The sequence below is a fragment of the Periplaneta americana genome, chromosome 4 (genome assembly GCF_040183065.1).
Source record: "Periplaneta americana isolate PAMFEO1 chromosome 4, P.americana_PAMFEO1_priV1, whole genome shotgun sequence".
NCBI lineage: Eukaryota > Metazoa > Arthropoda > Insecta > Blattodea > Blattidae > Periplaneta > Periplaneta americana.
The window spans coordinates 14246294-14266470 of NC_091120.1; the positions used below are offsets into that span (position 1 = coordinate 14246294).

Sequence of the window (20177 nt, forward strand, 5' to 3'; positions counted from 1 at the left end):
GAACTGTCTTACAGTCTCCTTCAAAAGCATTTTCTACCCCTGAATTTATAATACCAAACAAATTATTTCCTCTAAGACTTCAGTTATTCAAATTCAAAGATAATATGGTCAGACAGCTTCTTCTAGCTGAAAAAGTCTGCACTTCGGGTTTCATTTGTAGAGTTCTATCTGTGTTTGTGTTTTCTAAGGAAACAGTGCCCTCTTGCTAAGCAGATATAAAATATGGGTACTTAATTAAGAAGGTAAGTATGGCATTGTGTAAGTAGACAGTTACACAATTGGACACTGGTCTATGCAGTGAGATTATTTAAACAGGTATCTCCTGCTTGTAATAATCTTATGTGAAGCTACTCATGCTTGTGACTTCTATTATGATGGCATAACTTATGCCATAAAATTAATATTATGAAACAATTTACCATCCAGTAATATTTACAGCACTGTTGTAGCAACCTCTTTCTTCATATACAATGATACAAATTTCATAATTATATTATTTTTATTAATTGTTTTATAATGCTGATGAACAAAAAATAGCATATGAAACAAGATTATAATGTTATACAGCTATTACATTCGTCAGAATTAGGAAATTCGCTTTGCTTGTTCCCTAAACATGTAATAAAGTAGAATATTATAAACTAGTTTCATAACATACGTGTTCACAAAAGAATGGTGGAGTTTCAAACCATTGTATTTTCTGTATTTTTTAATAGTACATTATGCAACGAGCTTATAATGAAGATAATTAAGAAGTGAGTATGGATATTTATGAAACGAGTGCGAGTTTCATAATTTTCATACGAGCTTCTTAATTACCATTATAGGCTAGTTTCATACGACTTTTTATGCTCGACCATATTTCTAACTTGAAATTATTAATTTTAATTGTATCTGACCTTCAGCAATGTTCTGTATGTTGTGAGATGTGCGCAGACGCGAAAGTATTGATTTTTTCCGAGGAACAGATATCCACATTGACCTTGCTAGGCCATAAGAACCTACAGAGATAACATTGAAATTAAATTAGACATTGAAAGACGAGATGACAAATTGAATTTATTTGAATATTATTTACAATTAACGCTAATTATTATAGTAACAGAACATAACCTTCTGCAACAGTATTGGATTTTTCAGCCTCCGTGACTTTTCGCTAATTCTCTTTCGATTGCATATCCGAGAATAATCGATACTTGCGGTTTTATAACGGTAGAAAGCTGACCTGTCATTGGCTGAACAGTTGTAACCTGAGTCGTCATTGGCTGAAAGACCTGACCTTTAATGAGTAGGTGTACTTTAATGACATGCATTAAAGGTCTGCTACCAGGTGTATAATTACTACGTTTCGGCATGGTCGAGCATAAATTTATAAATGAATGACTAGCTTCAATCGGAAGAAGAATTGTCCAAGTTTGGTGTACATCACTCAAAGTCTCTCAATGTGCACACCTCTGGTCACCTGGCACACATCTAAATGTTAGTAAAATTCCTGCCATACCCGATCGAGCATGTCTGATGTAATGGTATCCTCAACCCTCTGTGGAGATGCCATAGGGAGCGAGGCATTTCGAGTGCATAAACTCTGTCTTTCACATACCCCCAATAGAAGAAATCACATGGTGTTAGATCTGGGTACTGTGACGGCTATCATAGGAGATGGTATCCGCATCTATAGCACGTCCAATCCAGCACTGTGGAATAACATGAAGTGGAGTCTCCCATCATGATGGAAATGAAGGGGGGCTCCATCCTATTTGTTATAATCACTATTCAGATCTCCTGCGATGGTCGCCGTGGTTCCTGCATCTAACACTGTGATTTCTTCTATTGGGGGTATGTGAAAGACAGACTTTACATACCCCAAATGCCTCGTTCCCTACAGGATCTCCAGGGACAGATCACTCGTGCTTGATCGGGTATGGCAGGAATTTGACTACTGCTTAGATGTACGCATATAGAGGGATTTTGAGTGATGTACACCAAACTTGGACAGTTGTTCTTCCAATTGAAGCTTGTCATTAATTTATAAATTAAAAAATACAGAAAATATAATGGTTTGAAACCCCTTGTGAACACCGTGTACTATTAATGCAAAAACTTGTATGAAAACTTAATAATCCAGATTCATTACACAGTATGAAGTTCTTTGTTAAAATGTTCGTTAAATATGAAAATTGTTTGGTTTGTTATAAGCTTTTTACAGAGTTGGAACATATATTGTAGTATGTTTTCATTATCTTTTTCACAATCAGTAGATAACTCACTTTACTGGATCTTTTCAAAGTAACAAGAAAAATAGAGCTCTTGTTCCAGTGATACAAGTTTGTTGTATTATTATTTAAAAATGTATTAACCGAGAATATCCATTGTCTCATTTTATGCATGTTTGTAGAAAATAAAATTATTTAGTCACATGCTTTGGAACAGTATTACTTACCATCATGATAAATAGTTACTCAGGCACTTCCTGAGATAAAATGACTGGAGCACGATCCTGACCACTTGTACTTCCTCGTAATACCGAAGTTATGAAAGATCTCTAATTTCTGCTTCCTACAAACCGTTATGAACTGTGTTCAGAATACCCGATGTAATTTCCTGTTCATTTAAAGTGCTCTGAAGGATCAAGGATACCATTTGCAGCACCAGAATCAAGACTTCTTTATGTAGATTGTGTTTCATGCATTTTATAAAACTAAAATAATTTCTGAGTGGTAAGTATTCTCAGGAATTAAAAATTATTTTGTTAAAAAATGTTTAATTTTATAGAATCTTATGTTACAATAGTACATTATGCAACGAGCCTATAATGGTAGTAATTAAGACGCGAGAATGTTTATGAAACGAGCGCAAGCTTGTTTCATAATTTTCATACAAGTGTCTTAATTACCATTATAGGCAAGTTTCATATGACTTTTTATGCTCGACCATATTTCTAACTTGAAATTATTCATAAGTATTCATGTTATTGTTATGTGAGTGAGTGCAATAGCCTACCTCATAACTTATGAGATGTGCGCAGACACGAAAGTATTGATTTTTTCCAGGAAACGAATGTCGACGACCTTGATATAATCTAGAGAGTAAAATAAACATTAATCTTGATATAACCTGGAAATTGATTTAGAATTGAAAAACGAGATAACAGATTGAATTTATTTGAATATTATTTACAATTAACGCTAATTATTATAGTAACAGAACATAACCTTCTGTGACAGTATTGGATTTCCAGCCTCCATGACGTTTCGATAGTAGTCTTTCGTTTGCATATCCGAGAATAATCGAAAACCTGAACTTTAATGAATAGGTGTACTTTAATGACATGCATTAAAAGACTGCTACCAGGTGTATAATTACTACATTTCGGCATGGTCGAGCATAAATAACTTTAAATGACAATATAAAAGCAGGGGAATTATACATGTTATGGAATATATTGACCTCAGGTTTGGTGTGAAAACTCAAGATTGGTTAATATGTTTGTCATTTTATTGCACTACATTTTATTTTTGAAAATCTTGGGTTGTATTTCAGATGGCACAGAGCTTCTGTGAAATAAAATTTACTTTAATATGTTACTCTGATCGTGAGGAAAGAACCAACTTCTGATATCTCTAGTAAAGCACGTGGAAAGTACAGGGCTAGTGCACAGATTGCAACTAGCAACATTCTCCCTTCCCTCACACCAGTGACAGATAGCTGGCAGAGATTTTGTGTCTATTACTGATAAGCATGAGAAAAAAGTTAGGGAATATATGCAGAACCTTAGTCAAATTTGTTTAATATTGTGGTAGACACAGTGGGATAGGTGGCATAACTTACCTAGAGTTTCTAGAAGAGGTCTCGTTGGTGACATCACACTAAAGGTAAGCGTTCACTCTATCGTATCGCACTCCTCGTACGAATCGCATGCAACAGATATTTTAAGTGCAGTGCGTTCACTGTAACGGCTTCACCTCATCGCTTCATCAGATTCCCCTATCAGCTGTTTAAAACATGACGTCGTACAATATTGACAATACTGAAAGCAGAGGAATTGAGGTTAGGTCTATTAATTACGTCTGTTAGCGAATAAGAATTTGTAATTGCTTCGTGCGTCTTAATTGAAGAGGAAGAAACGAAAGAAATACTGGTTACATAATATATTTGCAAGAAATGACTTGATTACTGTAATGGGAATGTCTCAAATTATATAATTCTTCGCAATTTTCTACACGCGAAATAAGTTTTCCGACTGCCATTTTGGCGCGACACTGAACATGGCACAACATAATAGTAACAGTTGAGCAATTAAAATTGATTTATTAAAGAAGGCCATGATCGCACGCATCGGGAAAGTTGCCCATCCGAGAAACGTGGACAGATTTACCAATAGGCAATGCGTCCGATACGATGGAGTGAACGCGGTTACATAACAATTACAGCAAAGATAATCTTTTTCCGATCCGTGCGATTCGTCTGATGCGTGCGATACGATGTAGTGAACACTTACCTTAATATTCCTTTTCTTGCTTCCTCAGCTCTTTTCCAGTTTTAATGACAGTTGACGAAATTGTTTTTAGGTTATCACTATACTATCCACGATCTTATTTGTATATTTTCAAGCATATCTTTATTTTTTCTTTCCCACAAAAAATATTCTGGTACCAAGTACAACATTTCACGTTCTTGTCTGCAGGTTGTGGCACCTATTCCAAATTTTGGTACCTTAGCCTGCCTTCTTATGGTATTCTCTCTGCTCTTAAGATTTTGTCCACATTGCAACATTTACAGTAAGCAGCGTATGCCTGTCTACAAACTAACTAGAATGAAACTGTATAAATTTAAACCACATTAAACCGAAACTATACAAAATAAACACAAATTATAAACTTGACACTTTGACAATGCGATGACAACTGAACAAAGGGATCTATTTGACAGTGCCATTGTTATTTCCTGTGTGGTGCCAGAAGTGACGAATTTAGTTCCTAATGACTGACTGATCTTGGGAGTGATTGGAAGGGGTTCAAAAGTAGACTTTACGGAGTTGTCAGAAGTCGCTTCTTTGGTTGCGAAAGGTAGTCAGTAATTTCTTTTCGTTCTTTAATTTGCCTAATCAAAATTAGAGAGTAATTAATTTTTCTGTTTTGCATCCATGTGTATAATGAGGAAATTTATTTGTGTGTAGAATCTACATATAGCTTACTGTATTTGTCGGTTTATAAGATGCTCTCTTGTATAAGACGTACCTCAGAAATTGAAAGAAAATTTCTAGAAAAAAACTCAAATTTAAAAAAAATTATAACTAATGTTAAGAATTATTCACTGACCTTCAAAGCCATTAATTCACTGCCATTGCTGTCATCAGAAGTTTCTTCTTCATTGGCGCCATTGAACTTGCAATCAGAACAAGATTCTTCATCTCCAGATTCATAGAGAAAGTGATTTTCACTTCCATCTAGAGCATTGCTGACTTCACAGCAGTGTTATCACTGACTTTGGTCCAGGATATTTTGACCCATTTACAAACCTGAGTGAGTGTAGGCTGTTAAGCTGAGTTAGCTGATGCTCACCATCCACTTATTCCACTCTTCTCACATGAATGGTTTGTTTAACAAAATGTCAAGAGGCTGTAGTTGTGAAGTTAGTCCTCCTGGTATGACAGCTAATCCAGTGTTACGATCTTGGAATTTTTGTTTGATCTTGGAAGGGAAAAACTAGAGTGCAGGCAGCTATGAAAAATAACAGTACATGTAGGCCTACCTTCGTTGTATAAGACAGCCTAATTTTAAGGCCTTTTTGAGAACAAAAAAGTGCGTCATATACACTGACAAATATGGTATATGTTTTCGTTTTTACTTGAATCTACTCTCATTTGAGAGTGTACATAATAGTTAAAAATTTAAAAAATATTGTTTCTTTTACTGCTTAATAAAATGAACATCAGTAACATTACGTAGAAATCAGAACCAAGATGTATTTTTTATGACGTCACATTTTTCTTTGTCATATACAGGAATATTACAGTTCATAAATCGAGAAATGTCTTACTTACTTTTCTCTTCAGATGTACAACTTTTTCTATGTTATGCTAGTAGAGCATATGCAGAAGAACAATAGCTGATGCATATGTAAAAATATTTCATAATTAGTCTAAATTATAAGTTTTTATTTTATTGTCAGAACATCTTATGATCCATTTTATTTTACAAAGTTGTACTGTTACTATCAGTAGTTCAAATACTAATTATTTGTTTATATTACTGTAACATTCCATGATATAAAGTTATTTATTAGGATTTGGGTACATATAAAATAAATCAGTATTCATTTATGATAGAGTTGCATGAATTTTGAAATACAGTAGTACTCAAATTCCTGAAGTGTTGCTGTTCAACTGGTTGATTGTTTAATGTGCTTCAAATCTGTTTAATATTTGCAGCATATTGTGAGGAAATAAAAACATAAATAGGACTGTTGAGTGATGCAAATCTATTAAGAATTTATTAAGGCTATGAACTGTTCTATAAATTTGAGGTATCTTATTATAATTCTTAAATTATAATTAATTTTTTTGTGTAGACATTGTATCACAATGTTTATTCACATTTAATTGTATTCTAAGACATAAGGTGATCACATTTGAATTTGGTTATTTTGGTAGAATCAGTTATTATTGATGTCAGTTATAAGGTATTTTATAGTCGTCGTTCGTATTGTTAAAATATAACAAAATAGCTCACCTGTGATGGTAAATATTGAACACGAATAGTTTTTGCTGTGGTTCAAAAACTCTATATGACATGACATGTAATAATTTTTAGTTTCAATAAATTATGACTGTCTATTAAAGATGGCCTTTTTACCCATTATTCTTCCTTAATATTTAGAGTAAAAACCTGGAAACAAATGTGACGTAAAGTGACACTTTCTAGAGCAATTGCTTTTGAGACATTGTTAAGTCAACAATTCTCGATATCATTGTTTGGTAAGTGTTCTTTAAATTTATCATTCATTATTTGTAGCTCTCATCTCATTGTCTCGTATTTGTTTTGTAGCTTTCATCTCAGAATCAGCAAGAGTTTGTGGCGCCAATACTCTCAAGTGTGACTTCCTTGACCATGCCCCATTTTCCTTCCTTTGGTTAAAGTTTGTTGCTCAGTGTTTGTGTGCAATTAATTTGGTACATTTTTGTAGAGTTAATATTGTATTTCACTTTTCAGAACTTCGAGTTATTGATGTCAATTTCATTACTATATTAATATTTATAAGAAGACATCCTCGAGTGAGATGATAGGGCATGTTTGACATCTTTCTGTTCACCTGTTGTGTATGAAGTTTGTATTTATTCAGAAAGTTCACAGTTACGAAGTCTTTGAAAAGTAGAAAAACAAGCTAATACCTACTCATACTTTTTTCAAATCATGTGATATTTAACATAAATGTGAACTAATCAAAATATCTACGAGATGTCAAACATTTGAGTATTCTGGTAAAATGTCGTTAGTTTGTGAGAGAATATGTTTGTCTCTTCCTGCTTTCTATTTTATTTATGGTGTACATACATACATTTCACTTCATTGCAAGAAGAATACTAAATTGTAAAATATTTTAAGCTTACTTCATCTTCTGTCAGTCACTTTCAGGTTACACTTTCTATACATAATTTTAGGAATGATTCTAGAATACAGGTAAGTAGCTAAAAACCGTGCTGTAACATTGTGAGAAATCAAGACCAACTATACAGAAAAGTTTGCAAAGTAATTATTATAGGGAAAACACTTGCCTATCATTTATTTAATTATTTACTTATTTTATGCAAGGAAAAGTACTGTTTTTTGGTCCAGGGAAGTACTCGGCTTTGTCTTTGTTTTCTGATCGACATTACTCATTTTAACTTTATATTTTGCAACATCTACTAAGCTAGCCAAAGTCTTTGGTTCAGGGATAATTATTATTCGGAATACATTGCACAGCCATCTTTACTCATCTTCACTTGTTTCTCTTCTTTTGTTCGAGGCTCAACATGGCACAGTCACTAATGCTGGAACAGTTTTCTTACCTATATTCTAGAGTTTGGCGTAATTTTAAATGTTAAATATTTCTTGTAGAAAAGTAATGAAAATACATTATTCCAGTTTTCTCCATTTCTTCATGCTAGTTGCTTTTGTGTTTATGAACTCGTATTCTGGAAATTTCATTTGAACACAGAATGAGTGAGATGTTGTGCAGACTGGAAAAGAAATTGAAGATGAAAATTTACACAGTATGAGCTTCATGTTTATGTATTACATTTAGCAGTGATTCAGAAAAAATGGAAGAAGTCATGAGGAAAATAATAAATGGTTGAAATGTGTATATATAAAAGTTGAATTCTAAGGAAATTAAATGGGTAGGAACAGATCCTTAAATAATTCAGTTAATTCAGTTTAAGACCTGTTTTCATTGTACTTATTCTTGAACTGTTTCTTTAAATATTACCAAATCCTTAAAACAACAAATCACATTACTTACGGTTGTTAGAAGAATTCTTCTTTTGTTTCCCCCCATTTTTTTTTTTTTCTTAATTTTGTTCTGTAAGTACTCAATAAGGAAGATTTGTTGCATATCAGTAATTTACATTGTAAAATTATATGAAAGAAGCATTGTTGAACAGATTGCTGTATATATTATATTATTTTGTTAATTATAATAATTTTGTAATAAATTAAAAATGTTGGTACAACAAGCTAAACATTCCTTACATATGGTATACAGCACTATTATGAGTTGAACCTTATAAATAATGTATCATTTTAGTTTTTTCAATACGTCTTTCATAATTATAAAGTATAACTCCATTCCTTTCAATCTCTTAGTCAATAAGCAGCATTCTAGAAGAATTTACATTATTTAAATAAATTATAATATAATAGGTTTTATTTTTATAGGAATTTCTGAAGTTAATGTAGATATGTAGCTAGTGTTTTTGAACATGTAATTTACATTGTGTTCATAAAGGATACTGAGTATAGTAAATACATTTGTTTAATAAACTGTACGAAGACAGGTTTGAACCTCAAGTGACACCAATAAGGCAGCACTCATGAGGCATCTAAGCCAGGACATAATGGGATAGAGTGGCCAGTTCCTTTCCCCCTCCATTATGTACATCGCTCACTAGTAACATATTTCACTAATCAGACTTTAAATGTATACAAACAGTTCTTCTTCTTCAGACACATTGTACATTCAACCAGAACCTCAGTCAGAGGTGTAAATACACTTCTCTAAGTTATAAAGTAAGATGCATTGCTTCTAGAACTTAATTTACATTTTTTATGAATAGCTTTTAGATCACATTGGTACTTCGTCCCCCCTCAACCAATATTGCTGTATATTTGCAAATAATGCAGATGATCCAGAAATACAAAACAAAAATCTTCATTGCTGCTATATTAACTTCATAGCTGATAGACTTTTTTTTTTTAAGAATATCAGTTATCAGTTCGCTTGATGGTTTTACTTAAATTAGAAGAAATTTTTGTTCATATTAATTATAATTGCCTTGTATTAACTGAATTATACAAGTTATTAAAAGTGTGATCTTTCGTTGTAATGTAAAATAAATAAAAAATTGATGGAGCAATACAATTTATATACAGATTCTGATTAAGTAGATCTCAGAAATTTGAGATGACTTTGGTCTGAAAATATTTTCAATAATGTTCTCAAAATTATAGTAAGTTGTGTAAATTTTTAATATATATATAATTTATTTATTTATTTATTATTTTTTTTTTTGCGAATAATTTTTCAATTTGCATCATATATTGTGTTTTCCTTTTGTGGAAAAAAAAATGCAAAAGCATATATTTATAGTTAATTTTGATCTGCTTTGTTAATTTTTTTTTACCAAACAACTTCAATTGAAGTACCTATCATTCTGCTAAATAAACACAAAATCTATGTTAAAAATAGCATTTAGAAAAAAAAATGAATGGGGAAAGGACGAAAAAAAAATATCAAATGAAAGAAATTATTTGAATCAGTGGACTTGAAACTCAAGGATTCTTCATAATGCTGTAGCATACTGTGATTTTAAATCTTCAAAGTTTTAAAAATGTCATCTGCATATTTTTTGATTAACTTGTTCTAATGCCTAACATTTGATGACAAAATCGTTACTTTTCTTGTACTCCAATATTTTTTAGGGGTGGTATCGTGCATCTGTTACGATGGTTCAGGTCCTTTACTGCATTTGAATTGCACAGAATACAATTTGCTATGTTGTAAATTGCTATTCTGTGGAGGTGGTCTGCTAAGTAACCATGGCCAACCATAATCTGAACATTGCAACTGTAGATTTTCATGGTTTTTAGAAGTATTACTCCAGCATTAAAAAAATAATCTTCCATTTCGTGTCTTGTTAATTTAATAGGCATATTTCCGTTAAATTAAGATGCTCATATTAAATGTAGAAGAAAAGAAATGTATACAGAGATGTGAGATATCAAAAACACTACCAGGAATGCTGGAGAAATTTCCAAAAAGATGTTTTATAGTCTCATATTAGCTCCTCTGTTTTAAAATGCTGTGTTCAGCACAATTCATTTTTTATGTTCACATACGAATTAGGAATTATATGGTGTTTTAATGAAGGTACTCTCTTCAGTTAAATATTAAGTGATCATTTGGACTGTTCTTAGGTGTGTATACTTTCAGACTCAGCTTTGAAGTCTCATGGTTGAAAATTGTTGAAGACATAAATGCTATTTTCTATTCCTGCCTGTTGATATTACTCATTACCTTGTCACTTAAATTCCATTTTGTGTCTGTGTATCATCAGGTTGATTTGCAGATGCATTCAGTATGTTATTGTGAAATTAAGGTTTCTACACAATATAAATCCAGTCATTATTATTAAATAACAGAATTTCTCTTACTTTTATTGCATAAGTTTTAATACCATATGTCAGGTATGCTCATTCTCAGACTCCTGATTACATTCTGTAGTCACAACCTTCGAATGCAGAGTGTGCTGTTCCTCGTTCAAAGCTCGACAGATGACTGCGGAACAATGACAGAGTCAAAACCTTCTGTAAGCAAACGACCATTCCGTACAGTGTGGGAGAAAGACTATTAATTGTTTTACATTCGGTAAAGTGTTTACTATATGGTAAGGCACTGTCAGGAATACTACTGAGCAACATAAAATGACATACACTCTGCCATCCAGAACATGCCGAAGTAACAGCGAAGCTGTTTTCTGTAATATGTATTCATATACCAACGTTGCTATTATTATTATTATTATTATTATTATTATTATTATTATTATTATTAGTAGTAGTAGTAGTAGTAGTAGTAGTAGTATTGTTATTACTATTGTTAGATCTATTACAATTATATTATTATTATTATTATTATTATTATTATTATTATTATTATTATTATGGTGATTTTATTCCAACAGAAATATATATTATGATAAAATAATTTTTCAGAGGCACTACAGTTTCAAGAATTGAAAGCACTTAATGAAAGGCCAAACATTGAAGAGAGCCGAACAATTCAAGAGTCTATGTTTAGGAGCAAGTTATGTAGTGTGTTGGGAATTAGCTAAGGCACTAAATCCCTTCACGGATGGTAAACTTGTAAATAGATGTATGGTGCCTGAACAAAATATAGTTAATTATATATCTGTACTGGGACAACTCAAATTTTAATTCACAGAACATAGATTTGGTGATTTTAGACGTATGGAAAGTGATATTAGTCTTTTTGCTAATCCTTTCGTAGTAAATTTAGTACAATCCGTGAGAGTGCAGTTCCAGGACGAGTTAATTGATTTACAAAGTAACGTAGAATTCAGAACTAAATGCAGATAATATGGCTTCACAAGCATAAAAGTATTAAAAAATTAACAAAACGAAATATCCCAAGATGAGCTTATTCGCTGCCACTATGTTAGCTACCTTCGCCTCGACATACATGTGCGAAGAATTATTTTAGAGAATGAAAGTTGCTAAATCCAAACATAGATTCTGATTAACAGATAAGCATCTTTTGAGCCAGCTACGCATTGAGTAAATTAGTTGGAAATAGATTTCCGACTACTTGCAGAAAAGAATCCACATGTTGAACAGACCGCAATGTATGGTGGAATATGAAAATAACATTATCTATGATATAATAATATCATAACTATATTAAATATAATACACAATGTAATAACTCAATATTACAGTGTATATTCTTTCCTCTTTCAAATTCAGTTTATTATCCATATTTGTAAGAGTATGAAAGCGATGCCACAGGCGGTGCTGCAATGTAGTTGCGGAGCCCAGCTCGTATACTGTGTGTGTTATGCAGTGCAGCATCATCCGTGTAATCGGAGCTTTTACAATTTTGAGCATACCTGCCATATGTATTACAATACTTATTGCAATGGAAGATTCTAAATAGTGTTTTCTTGTTACACTAGGTAAGTTCTTTATATTAGAATGTTATGGATTTAAGTATGTGTTCATTATATTCGAATTTGCGCTTTTTTTTTTTTTTAAGAAAGTTACTCTGACTTAAAATCAAATATAAAAATTACTGATATACAGAATTGTCCAATTAGATTTGTAACATGAATGAAAGATTTGTTGTTACAGGAACATCTTAACATAGACTCTGCTGTGTTTCATCAGATTATTCTTTCAAGAAAAATCTGCCAGTCTCAGAAGGTTATTTAATAGTGCTGCTGTTCTGTGAAAGATATAGAACTGTGATTCAAGAATATTATGCAGTACTTCAAACCACTGAGTGACATTCACCAGTTGTGGTTATTATTTTGTATTATTCTTAAACAAGTGATGATTGTTTTGTTTATATACTTGAAGGGCTCTGTGGAGCATTGCATGATCGGCGTGCAGCTTTTGTCACAGCTGACTTGTGAGATGAATCAGATATCGGAGGCAGATGCAAATCGCTCATTGACTAAACATCGTAAAATTGCATCATCATTCCGGGATACGCAGTTGTTTGAGATTTTCCGCCTTTCCTGCTCGCTGCTTGGGACTGCCCGTGAAAACTGCAAGAGTCTAAATTTCAATGATGAAGGACAGGTATAGTAACACTGTAGTCTATAGTAATGTGTTAATTAACTCTTAGACAGTGGTCGAATTGGAAATAAATTACTGCCAGTGTGCACAGACTTGTCTTATGATACAACTATTTTGAGGATTTCTTAAACAAGACATTGCTTCTGCTCCCAAACTAAATAATGTACTATATAAAACATCATGCACTACTGCAGGAATGTCTAAGAGAAGGTACAGTGTATAATGACATTATTGGTTAGCATTATTGATTGTGTGATCTGCTTCACTAAATAACAGCCAATTTTACATTTTTACTGCTTGTATGAGTTTTGGCATCTTATTTTATATATTATTTTAATGTACCGAAGTACATATGATATTTCCATGCAGATACTCTGCGTCATCATACGATGAAAGAATAATGGAACGGAGAAAAACTCTCTCCGGCGCCGGGATTTGAACCCAGGTTTTCAGCTCTACGTGCTGATGCTTTATCCACTAAGCATCATAGACATCTATGACGTAGTGCAGAGGGTGGCCACTAGAGGGAACCCAAGAGTTGGAACTTAATCTGAGATGACTCTGTCCGGCGCCGGTGTGGGTATCTGGTGTGGCTTAGTGGATAAAGCATCAGCACATAGAGCTGAAAACCCGGGTTCAAATCCCTGCGCCGGAGAGAGTTTTTCTCCGTTTCATTACTCTTTCATCGTATGATGACGCAGAGTATCTGCATGGAAATATCATATGTACTTTGGTACATTAAAATAATATATATGATATGCGTAAATCACTTCGTGATTTAAGACGGTGCTTATTCCGTCGGATCCTAGCCAACTAGTCACTCATAACGAGTGCACCTCAGCACATGTATGGACTTCAGTCCTACGTTCATAGACATCTATGATGTAGTGCAGAGGGCGGCCACTAGAGGGAACCCAAGAGTTGGAACTTAATCTGAGACGATTCTATCCGGTGCCGGGGTGGGTATCCAGTGTGGCTTAGTGGATAAAGCATCAGCACGTAGAGCTGAAAACCCAGGTTCAAATCCCGGTGCCGGAAAGAGTTTTTCTCCATTCCGTTACTCTTTCATCGTATGATGACGCAGAGTATCTGCATGGAAATATCATATGTACTTCGGTACATTAAAATAATATATATGATATGCGTAAATCACTCGTGATTTAAGACGGCGCTTATTCCGTCGGATCCCGGCCAACTAGTCACTCATAACGAGTGCACCTCAGCACATGTGTGGACTTCGGTCCTATGTTCATAGACATCTATGACGTAGTGCAGAGGGCGGCCACTAGAGGGAACCCAAGAGTTGGAACTCAATCAGAGACAACTCTGTCTGGCGCCGGGGTGGGTATCTGGTGTGGCTTAGTGGATAAAGCATCAGCACGTAGAGCTGAAAACCCGGGTTCAAATCCTGGCACCCGAGAGAGTTTTTCTCCGTTCCATTACTCTTTCATCGTATCTTATTTTACTTCTGGTATGGCATTCTGGCCCAGTTCGACCACTGCTGTTAGAGTAATGAATAGAATCAGCAGAATCGCAGTATAGTACATATTTTGTGTGTTCTGATTTCATTGCTACCAACTGAGAGAATGTGATATTTTACTTAAAAACTTTTTTAGAAATAACAGAAAACATTCAGACTGAACCAGCTGTCCCTTATAATTCTAGAAGATATGAAACTCTCATTCATTCATACATAGTTTTCTACCCAAGGGCACATCTTTCACTGCAAATCCAGCATCCTCCAATCTTTCCTATCTTCTATTTTCTTCTTAGTCTCTGCTTACAATCCATATATCTTAATGTCGTCTATCATCTGATATCTTCTTCTGCCCCGAACTTTTCTCCTGTTCACCATTTCTTCCAGTGCATCCTTCAGTAGACTGTTTCTTCTCAGCCAGTGATCCAACCAATTTCTTTTTCTCTTCCTAATCAGTTTCTGTATTATTTTTTCTTCATGCACTCTTTCTAGCACAACTTCATTTCTTATTCTGTCTGTCCATTTCACACACTCCATTCTTTTCCCTATTCACATGTCATATGTTTCCATTCATTTCTCTTCACTTCGTCGTAATGTCCATATTTTTGCCCTATACAGTACCACAATCCATACAAAGCACTTCAGTCTCTTTCTTAGTTCTTTCTCCAGAGGTCAACAGAAAATGCTCCTTTCCCTGTCAAAAGCTTTGTTTGGCATTGTTATCCTTCTTTTCCTGACTGCAGCTCATACACTCCAAGTATGTGAAGCTGTCTACTTGTTCTACTGCATCATTTCGAATTTGCACATTTACATTCTTTATTTATGCAATCCTTTAAGACAGAAATGACGCGATTGTTGTTGATTTTCCTCTGTTTGTCCCATATATTGTATAGTAACAGTTCAATTCACATCTTAAGAATAAGACCATTTCAAAAACGTCATTTTTTCATACAATGGAGTTAAAATGTGCTAAATGATATGGTATAGTAGAATATAATATGATATGATATATGATAATTATGATATGATATGATATATCGTTAAGCACTTACTTTCAGTGAGATGACACTCCACATATTTTGTCTACAGTGCCAGCCCACCTTATTACATAACAAATTTATGCAAGTCTCCCATCTCTCTTCCACTTATGTTCTCTTTAAATGTATCTTGTCATCTCTTGTTCACCGGTCTATCCATCTACACTTCCCCACATATTCACTACTGACCCCCACACATATCCTTCCCTCACTTCACTTCACTTCCTATTGATTCCTTGTCCCCCCTACTATTTTCTTGTATTTTTCCCCACTACACCAACATTCTTAGATCATAATATTTCTTTTTACTATTCACCTTTATTCCTCCATCGCTGCTCACTGAATCCATTTCAGTTTTCTTCACTTGCCTTGTTTTTCCCTGACTCTGCAACTCACGTACTCACCTTGGAATCGCCTCGAAATGCTAATTGCAGGAATTTCATGTGTTTGTAGATTTCTGCTATGTGTTGATATGTCCTCCTCAGATGACGTCATAGGCTTCTCTCGATCGCTTAAAGTTACTTCTTTCCGCATTCCATGTCTGTCTGATGAACTCCATAGTAGAATATGTAATTAATGTTTGAAGAAAGTTACAGCACTTGGTTGCATTGTAGGCCTACATTTCTGATGTACAAAGGTTTCTTAGTAATTTATTACATACCAGCAGGCACCAGTATTTTTACCAGGTCTATAAACTGCGGATTTCATAAAACTAAATTATAAGGGACAGCTAGTTCAAACTTTATAAGTACACATTCATCGACCTAGACCAATTTTTAATACATCAGAACCATTTTCTATAATATCCATTGTGCCTTTAGAAAGGATTGTGCACATTCAAAATTCCTAAATTTAGATTTCTATTTTGTAATTTTTATATTTCCTATTCTCCGTTACACATGTTTTTAATAAACCTGTTCCTGTGTTAATGACCATATTCATCACTATTTATAATTTTCGAAACATTAGAAATAGTGATGAATATGGTGACTGTCTAAACATTTGAAGAAACGTCCACACGCTTATTGTCTCTCTTGTTTTCAGCATGGTTTAATGACGCAGTTACTTCGATTGGCTCACAACTGCCTCACCTTTGATTTTATTGGTACGTCAACAGATGAATCATCTGATGACTTATGCACAGTACAGATCCCCACCAGCTGGAGACCCGCATTCCTTGACTTTTCAACATTGAAGCTCTTCTTTGATCTCTATCATTCCTTACCAAATACATTGTCTCCATTGGTAAGTCACATCTATACCTTGTATGTAATTCTACGTTATTTTATACTTACTTAGTAATAGATGAATCCTGCTTTATTTGCTAAGCATCATGATGTCCCTTGTACAACTATAGTCGTGCCGCTGTTATTTCCGGCGTGACTCCTCCTCTTTGCTTACGTCTTAGGAAGTGAAAGCTCTATAAAGTCTAAGTAGGTAATATCGTTCGCCATTTTTGTTCTTTCGTTTCCAAGCTACCATACGAGGAATCTATTTGCCGCACTGTTAAACATTATCATGTCATAGGTCCTATGATAAAAAATCAAATGCACTGTAATTCAGCAAATAATTGAGCGGCAAATAACGTCCTCGTGTGTTTTCTACGAAAGGGGACGAAAGAGCCAAAATGGCGGGCGATTATATTAAGTATTTATTGAGCCTTAGGAAGTGAATTACATCATCACCAGCGAATGACAAGACGCACACGTTTAAATGTAGCCGACCTGCAACGTGATTGGCTGCCGGAAATAAGAGCGACGGGACTATAGTGTCCAGAAGATTTTGTTAGTCAGAATTTTGTGTACATTATTTATAACTGAATTCATCATGTGCATAGATATTTATAGTGAATGCCGGCGAAACAAGTGTATTTTATTTTTGTTCTCATTAATCTATGAAATTAAATGTACAATTGCTGTTGAGTGATGTTATGGTCTCATTTTAGTGAAAGTGCTGTGTATTGAGTAAGTTTGATTTCCTTCACCATTACCTTCTTAAAAGCTCTGTCTTCTGTGATTTATGTAGTCATAGAATATTTGAACCATATGAACAATTTTCATGTCTTTCTTCTTTCAGGCATTATCTTGTCTTGTACAGATTGCATCAGTCCGTCGTTCCTTATTTAGCAATACTGAAAGAGCCAAATTTCTCACACATCTGGTCAATGGAGTCAAACACATACTTCAAAATCCACAGGTAAAATTACGTTATCTGGTAATGGAAAATTAGTGTTACATCTCAGCATTGAAACCATATTATATTAACTCTGTCAGTAGAGTGAGAGTACTTACTGGAAGGGCCTCGGTTCAGTTTTGGGTGGTGGCAGGATTTTTTGCCTTGCCATAACTTCCAGAATGTCTCTAGGGTTCACTCATTCTCTTATAAATTTAGTATGGCGAGAGAATGACGTTGAAATTATGACTTTCTAGTGCCAGAATGGAATAAGTATGGCAATTCAACGTGCACGCCCCATCTTAAACTTCGACATTTACAGGGTCCTTCACCATTTTATTTTTCATTAAAGGAAGTATTGTGGCACTTCGAATCCAAAACATGGTAATCTGAGAACATACTGGGCTAATAATTTAATTTTTATTTTATTTATATCTTAGTTCGTTCCATAATGTGTCCTAAACATTCCTTGCACACGAATTAGAAATTTTGTTTCTGCAAGCCACACAGCATATTGAACTGTTTCCTGTGCTGAAGCCACTTTCAAAAGTGACAGCACTCCTAGTGGTGAAAGTGATGTACAGAACACACCTATACAAAACTTTACGAGTGCTCAAGTTTACCTGCAACAAAAAAATCTTCAGTTACTGTCATGAATAAAATACTATAAACTGGTGATCATTTGTGGACACCCTGCAGATTCAAGTGTTTTATGCATTAATACTTAATTTTATCATTTTTTGAAGTGAGTTATATGTATGGAAAAGATATATTGCATTTATTTTGTGTATGTGCCCCCCCCCCCCTTGAACAACTTAATTCTCACTAAACCGAATTTTTGTTGTTACTCTATTCACAATGGAATGAGCATGTATCTCGAATGGGAGAGGATAGAATTGCGAGAATCGCCAGGGATAACTACCCATTCGGAAGAAGATCCCCAGGAAGACCATTAAGTAGATGGAGAGATACTCTGGATTAACAGGCTGGAAGCCTAGAGAGAAGAGAAGAAGAAGAAGAAGAAGACTGAGACTCTATTCACAAAACTATTGACAAAATTTAAGTCCCATCTAATCACTTACGCTGCCATCTTGTCATAAAAGGAATTAGTTTATTTAATAGCTTTAGAGTCTGGGAAATAGACACAGATACCATGCCATGTATTTTACATAGTTAAGCTACAAATCATTTAGATGAAATCATTTTGGGGCTAAATATAATAAATATGTACGTATTTTTCTCTTATTCTTTTATTAATTTGCAAGTACTGAGTTTCAGTGAAGCTGATAGCGATAACAGTACATAGCACACACATTTCTTTCTTCATCTATTTCTGTATATTTCAGGGTTTAAGTGATCCAAGCAATTATCATGAATTCTGTCGGCTGTTGGCAAGACTGAAGTCTAACTACCAACTGGGTGAGCTAGTCATGGTTGAAAATTATCCAGAAGCTATCCAACTAATAGCAAAATTTACAGTGCAGAGCCTACAGGTGTGTATTGTAGTTTTTAATCATAGTGTAATAATAGAAATGTTTGAATAATTTCAAGGGAAAAATTGTTCCAGGGCCAGGTATCGATCCCGGGACCCTTCACTTAGAGCACGAATGCTCTACTAACTGAGCTACCCAGGAACTACACCCAACACCGTCTCAATTTTTTCCTTTATATCCACACACCTCAAGTGGGCTGACAAGGTGCCAGAAACCCAACTTTGAGTGCACACAAACTCTGTGTGACTTGAATTGTGGTTTTCTGTTAACGTACCTACAGTGACGTATATATTATGCAAGTCTGACTTCCAGGTATAACTCTCTGTGAAGCAGACTTGAATAATTTCAAGGGAAAAATTTGTTCCAAGGCTGGGTATCAATCCTGGGACCTTTGCTTAGCGCATGAATGCTCTACTGACTGATCTACCCAGGAACTACACCCGACAATGTCTCAATTTTTCTCTTTATATCCACACATCTCAAGTGGGCTGACAAGGCACCAGAAACCTACCTTTGAGTGCACACGAACTCTGTGTGACTTGAATTGTGGCTTTCTGTTAACTTACCTCTGTTATTCTTACAAACTGGCAAAAGCAGTATAGGTTGAATGTCAAAATATAAAACAGAGAATGTAGCCTTTAAACACAAACCTAGTGGGCTCCAACTCATGTAATGTTCAGTCAACATTCTGAAGACTGGTTGGAACCTCATAGGGGAAACCAATAAGGTATCACTCATGAGGCAACTGAGCCAGATGATAATGGGATCAGGGGCCAGTTCCTTCCCCCCCTCCCTCACATACAGTGCACCAGCTCATGGAGTATTATTATTATTATTATCAACAACAGTAATCTCACTAGAGGTTTTGATTTTATCGATAAATCTGCGAGTGGAACATGAGCAGATTTATCTAGAGAAA

General features: G+C 34.4%; 1 protein-coding gene across 5 annotated transcripts in view; it reads left to right on the plus strand.

Moving 5' to 3' along the window:
- The window catches only part of Ranbp16 (Ran-binding protein 16), an 89095-nt gene that overhangs the window by 13342 nt on the left and 55576 nt on the right, over positions 1-20177 (plus strand). For all 5 annotated transcript variants that reach the window (XM_069822846.1, XM_069822848.1, XM_069822847.1 and 2 more), the window contains exons 4-7: positions 12858-13082; positions 16638-16838; positions 17670-17789; positions 19112-19258. In XM_069822846.1, the coding sequence (XP_069678947.1) occupies positions 12858-13082; positions 16638-16838; positions 17670-17789; positions 19112-19258 (693 nt within the window). The remainder of the gene's footprint in view (positions 1-12857; positions 13083-16637; positions 16839-17669; positions 17790-19111; positions 19259-20177) is intronic.